This window comes from Fusarium oxysporum, chromosome 5, assembly GCF_000149955.1.
Source record: "Fusarium oxysporum f. sp. lycopersici 4287 chromosome 5, whole genome shotgun sequence".
NCBI classification, from domain to species: Eukaryota; Fungi; Ascomycota; class Sordariomycetes; order Hypocreales; family Nectriaceae; genus Fusarium; species Fusarium oxysporum.
In genome coordinates, this window is record NC_030990.1 from 1,389,727 (window position 1) to 1,395,837 (window position 6,111).

Sequence of the window (6,111 nt, forward strand, 5' to 3'; positions counted from 1 at the left end):
GCTGGCTGAGGTTTATTGCTTGGGGGGGTACATATGCTTACGGACGACCATGTGATAAGTATTGCTTCATGATTGACAATCAGTCAATAGAGCATGTATTACAGCAGCGGATATGCACATTCATCTCCAACCAGAGTCATCATATACACATCATTCGTCTAATGTAGAAGAAAGAAGCCCTGGCAAACATAGGAATGTAAGAGAGATTACTCCGTAACATTTGTCAGATCATGGTACCCCGTACAAGAGAAACATTGGAACCGGGGGACATGGGTAAAGCCCCGGGTTGCCAGTCATATATGACAAGCAGCATCACTACCAGCATACGAACATATACTAGGACCATACTGCACACAATATCAACCCTGCATTGCCGGACGAGGGAAGCCTCTCGCAGTGAAATAAAATAACGCCTGCCAACTCCAGTCATGCTCTACACCTCGCCGTCGTGGCGATATAACAGTAATGCCTGTATGTGAGCGAGAACGATGATGAACATCCAATAGGGTTACCAGAGAGTTCATTCATGGCGAAATACACCTGAGACTGAGTATTAGGGCTGCTCTGTAAGAAGTGGTTTGATGACAGAAACCGTTGGCTTGCGTAGGAGAAGGATATGTCAGCACGGCAAGGACTCAACAATGCTTTGAACGGGGCAGCATAAAGTCATTCCTCCAGGAGGTCTGGAGGAGAGACGAAGCTGGAGGTCTTGGCCTCTTCAGATACTGTCATAGTCTAGCCGAGTCCCTAACGAGTCTGTACAGCATGTCATCCAATAGTACGTTGATATGCCCACTGGCTCGACCACGGGGTAGCTCTCCGCTCATCAGTTCAAGCTTCCAAAGTGTTTCACTTCCTGCAAGGGGAAAGTTAGCTTGGTGATATTCTCCGATTAAAGTCCAATTACAGTCCTCAATCTGTTATTGTGGTGGCCATGTAGCCAAGCCTCATCATGCTGGTCATATACCCCAAGACTCAGGTTCACGTGAAATTGCATGGTCTCAGCCCTGAGGGATAGAATTATAGTCTCGAGGTTTGTTTTCAGGCTTTGATAACTCCTCAGTTTCTAGATAGCCTGTTTTGTCCCATGCCGAGGATGTTTTGTGTGAAAGAATCATACCATTTTTGCCATGTCTACTGCCATACATTGGCAAGGAGGCCAATGAGAACCATAAATGCATCGAGGATACAACCAACATCAAGCGGCTGTTTTGGATGACAATGTAGACTGGGCATGTAATGGTGCTATAGCTTCGACGCACCGCTGCAACACGTACCACACGGACGAGACGGTGACTGCCAGTAAGGCGGAACAGCAGTTCAGGTGAATGAAATAGGCAATTACCATCTCACTTGCAAGGTTTACATGAGGGTAGGGTGTCACGGATCTCTACTGGGTTTGTGCTATGGATCGCCAAAGCCGGTGAACCCTTGCTGAGTTGTGCGAAGGGGGGCGTTGGGGGACTTGGTATAACAACTGGCTCGAATGACTGAACACGTACTATACTGAAATAGATTGACTAACACTAACAAGCCCGTGAACTACGCTGCTAATACCGGATCATTATTGACGAGAGTTTGCTAAAAGGAGATTTCGGATTTAAGTTATGAAGTTTTAGAAACTCGACAATGCCAGTCCCTTTGACAAGTCAAGCAAAATGTCCAGGGGAAAAAAGGCAAGAGTTCGATTATGAGCGCCAACAGTGAGGCTGAAAACTGGGCTGATATATCAACACCCCATACAAGCCGTGTGCACACAAACGTTCGATATCATCCTGACAGCTGGCATGGTCCCCCAATATCCAACGACGATACCCATATTCGAGTGCGTTGTGTGCTGTTAGAAATATCAACATATGCAAAGACAGCCCCTAGCTGCCGTTGTCTCGAATACCTATATTTTTTACCCTCAACCTTCATGTACGTTTGGGACACTGCCAGTCATAGTAAGCTGAAAACTGACTTCAGTCTTAGCTGATAATCTAACAGTAACGGCTTGGTTTCAATTTTGAACTTTGTACTTTGTCGTCACGGTCCGTAGCCGTCTCATCGTTGATTGCCAATCGGCCTCGATCTACGACGTTCAAAATTGGCGGAACTATCCTAGTCGCCTTACACAACCTGTCTATCTAGCGTATCTAGGCGGTTATGGTCCAATCTCTAGCTCCACTCGTCCACATGTCAGGTGACATAGAATTGGAGATATCACGACTTCGAGACCCAATGTTTGGAGCCAAAAGGCGCCTCCAAAGTCATGCTTACATGTTTTAGTGGCGTTGTCATTCTCTTTGGATTTTGAAACCGCATATGAAGACATTGGAGATTGAACCCCCCTCATTCATGTCATTGATTCATTTCCCGGCGTCACCGCGGTCAGCCCAATATGGCGACACGTTTTATTCCCCTATGATGTTACATGGAGAGACCTTTTTTTGACAAGGTGAATCGTGGCAGGCCTTCAAGAATATTTGCCGAGTTCCAGTATGTCAATTGAGCCGCAAGCGTGTTTATTGACCTCCATTTGACGGCTTGGAGAAGCAGCTATACTAAGAAACGATGCTTCATTGGTTTCAGACTCCAATGGTTGGTTCCAGATCGTCAAAACAGCTTGTAAGAACTTCAGCTTTGCTCTGATAACTTTGATGATTGGTCATGATGATCAGGGACCCCTTTTTCCCTCATGTTGATCAGATGCACCTTGCACTTTTCACAAACCTAAACTCGACCATGGCCATTAGCGTTGTATACGAGGGGTCTCATGACCGTCTGCATTCCGCAGTCCACCCACCTAGCATGATTGCCCACCACCTGGGAAACTCCCCTCCTACGGTGCTCGCATGCCTCGCCAGGTTCCGCGACTGCCAGGAGCGTCTGAGTGGTCCAGAGCCGCCATCGGTTCTGTGGTCAGCATGCTCTAAGTGGAGACGTCCCCAGGGGCTTTGATGGGCTCTGGGAGACTAGGGCGTTGTTAGTGTTCGAGTCCTTTGGAGGCTATTTGACGAGCGTCATCAATATCACGGTCTCGTGGTGAGAGGTGCTAGCCATCCATGTGCCGTGGCCGCATCGGCTTTTGGCGTGACCTCGCCTGTCATTCCAAAACGGTATATCCGCCCGTCTGTGCAAGATTTATCTTCCGTTTCGACACCGAATGGCTTGGTTGTTGTATTTAAACCGAACCCACGGGCATAAAGCACTTCGGCACTGTATCCGTACGGTTAGTCTTTCCAGAATGACGTCCTCAGCATGACGTCTGGCCCATTGATTGGCCTTAGGCAGATCACCGTTGGCGTTGACACTTAGTAACCCTGTATCCACATTGACCACCATTTAATCAAGCCTCGACACCACCAATCGCCGCCCAGCCATCCTACTATCCAGCCACTGGCCGCTGACGACTCTATAGCTCATGAGGGACGGGAATGTCTGTTGCGGCTGCACTGGGATAAAAAGATCCGAAGGCAAGCGGATATCCATGCTGTGCGTCCACTTAAGGTTCATCCAACGGCATGCCCCCCAAACTATCTAAGTCAGGCCTCAGCTCCTTCGAAAATCCAATATCAATCAGGATTCGGGTGGCTCCTGTGGATGAACCGTTAGGGCACAACAACAACCACCTTTAACCACTGCTTCATTGGATATCTATTGAGGTTCCAAAGTTTCAGACGTCAGGGATCCACCCAGCCTCACCGTGCCACGGCCCCGCAGGTGCATGTGCTCAGTGTAATAAAGCGTCCGTCGTCATCTCGACTTTCTACATCAGATGGGAACCGACCATGAAGGAAAACCCAGTCGATTCGGGCCAATGCCAGGGGAGTTGCAGGGGCTGTTAACTATCTGCTCTGCCCGACATCACCCTTGTCGCTAACGTTGCTTTTTGATCGATAGATTGAACACTGGTAACATTGGGGCATCTAAAGATCTGGCGACGTGATAATCCCTGGATATTTGTTGCCAAGTACGGGAATGTAGTTGTACTTGCGCTGCTGGCTCAACAAACAGACATGCTTCGGCAAGCAGACACCTCAACACGCTTGCTAGGCTGTCTTGTTAGCTTCGTCGTGCATGGATAAAAGACCTCAAGTCAAGGAGGTTTCAGATGAGACGGGACGGAAGAGGCAACTTGCTGTACGTAGGGTGAGGTGAGGTGACATTACATCTGCTGGTTGTTGGCGAATTGAAGTTCAGTTGGGCCAGACCACTTTGGAAATCATGTGAACTAAAAATGCTCGCTGGGCTATCGGTTATACTTGAAACCGGGTGTATATCATCTCCAAGAACATTCGAATGCCTATTGTATGTCGATCCGAGTTTGACTTCTCAATTTCACCCGGGATTCCGCGAGTATTTCTAATACTATTAAGTTGCAGTATATCGATCACTGCGTCGTTTGTTGAAGACAGCGCCCCCCATGTATCTTCAGGATACTAGGTGCCAGTTAATGATCAGTGCTTTATTACATTGCCGAGCCCACCAGGGGACCTATGAACCTACCTAGATACCTAGGTGTGCATGCAGTACATGCTTTTGTTCCTATTGTTTCTGTTACTTGTATCCGTTTATTGTTGAATTCCTGGCCGCTTCCGCTACCTTATGATGCAAATAGGTAGGGTAAGAATCGACTTACTTCAACTCAGATTGAGGCGGTTTTTCTTCTTTAATTTCTTGCGGTATACTGAGTCTTTTATGCTGACTACCAATCGAATATGATGGTTCACGATATTCTCAAAATGATTTCAGCTTGTCCTGTCCTTCGTGAGAAATGCATATATCCCTTACTTTGGCACGGGGGAAAAAATCGATCCTTCTGTTCAGCACGACCTGTACCTATACCTTACTCCAAGGTCAAGGTGTATGGCAGATGTACAGAGTATTGGCTGCGTCTGGTTGTTAAAGTATAAAGGAGTGACAAATATATGTAAAAAATAACAATAAATACATTTACTGAATATCATGGCCTCAACATGAAGGTGCTCTGCTTGTGCACCTTAGGTACTCAAGCATACATCAGCGCCATTGAATGCCCGTCTGATCAGGTACAGACTACCGCGCTGGTACCTTACCCTGCGGCACCTCATCTACCTTAGGTAACTCTGCAGTCTGGTGCTCAGTGAGCTAGAGCCAGTTTCATTGATGCAAGACAAGGGAGACTCTCGCCTGCCGGACTTTAGCGCCTGGGTACCTGGCCTTCCTTCCAATTATGCCTCCAGACCAGTCTCAAGATGGGCACATGAGCAAGCCCAACACTGCGGGTCTTCCTTGAATGGGCGTCAAATTGCTCACAAGACATTCATGGTTTTTTTTTTTTCGTACCAATTGAAACCACCTCGACGCCTAGCAGGTGGTATTGATTCCCAAATAATATCAAATTTGTAATACAGGATGGCTATCTTAATTCAGCACAACTGTACTTGCCCGATCTTTTGTGCTGCTGGAGCCATTCGCTGGTGACTACTTTCCCCAAAAGTCAATACCATAGCTTCCCATGTCGAAAGCTTACCAGGCCTACTCAATTAACCTGGAGTTACCGACTGGCGATACTCCCTATTCCCCGCCATTTCGCACCCAACCCAAGGTACCTACATGCAATCCCACATAACATCCGTATTCCTCACGACTCAAGGCCCCATGTCCTGAATAGCTTGCATCTTTCGCTTCTCGTGTCTGGAAACTGCAGTGTATCAAGAGACATCCATGTCTGCCTGGCAATGAGACGAATGGCAGAACCTATATTGCTGTCGCTCTCTGCTCCAGCTTTGTTGGTTGACCCCTCACACACCAACAGTATTCCCCCTCTTTCCCAAACCACTTCATTACACGTCTTGCTCAACACAAACAACCGTCTCGGGCTAACGATAGACGTTAACCTTTTAACTCTAGAGGTTCTTGTTGACCTTTGCCTCTACCCTTGCCCATGTCGTCACTCTGTATTGATTAAGCAGAAAACGCCCCGCAAGTCCCAGCGAGTTACTCTTTCAAGCATCACCTCGAGCTGCAGCAGTACAGGTGCCTAAGTCGAAGAGTACTATCCGAGATACTGATTTTTGGGTGTCATCTCAGGTTCCTACCCGTCGTTCGCCTAGGTCGGATCCACCCAAGCTCTCCCAGTCAGGT

At 47.7% G+C, this 6,111-nt stretch overlaps 1 protein-coding gene across 2 annotated transcripts; it reads left to right on the forward strand.

Moving 5' to 3' along the window:
• Window positions 1-2,727: 2,727 nt before the first annotated feature.
• FOXG_18139 (uncharacterized protein) lies at window positions 2,728-4,822 on the forward strand (the record flags this gene model as incomplete). Of its 2 annotated transcripts, XM_018398186.1 has the most annotated exons (2): window positions 2,728-3,214; window positions 3,404-4,822. In XM_018398186.1, the coding sequence occupies one exon, from the start codon at window positions 2,728-2,730 to the stop codon at window positions 2,941-2,943; it is 216 nt and encodes a 71-aa protein (XP_018234385.1). In that variant the 3' UTR covers window positions 2,944-3,214; window positions 3,404-4,822. The 2 variants fall into 2 exon arrangements, with proteins under 2 accessions (XP_018234385.1, XP_018234384.1); XM_018398185.1 differs by having other exon boundaries at window positions 2,728-4,822.
• Window positions 4,823-6,111: the final 1,289 nt, after the last annotated feature.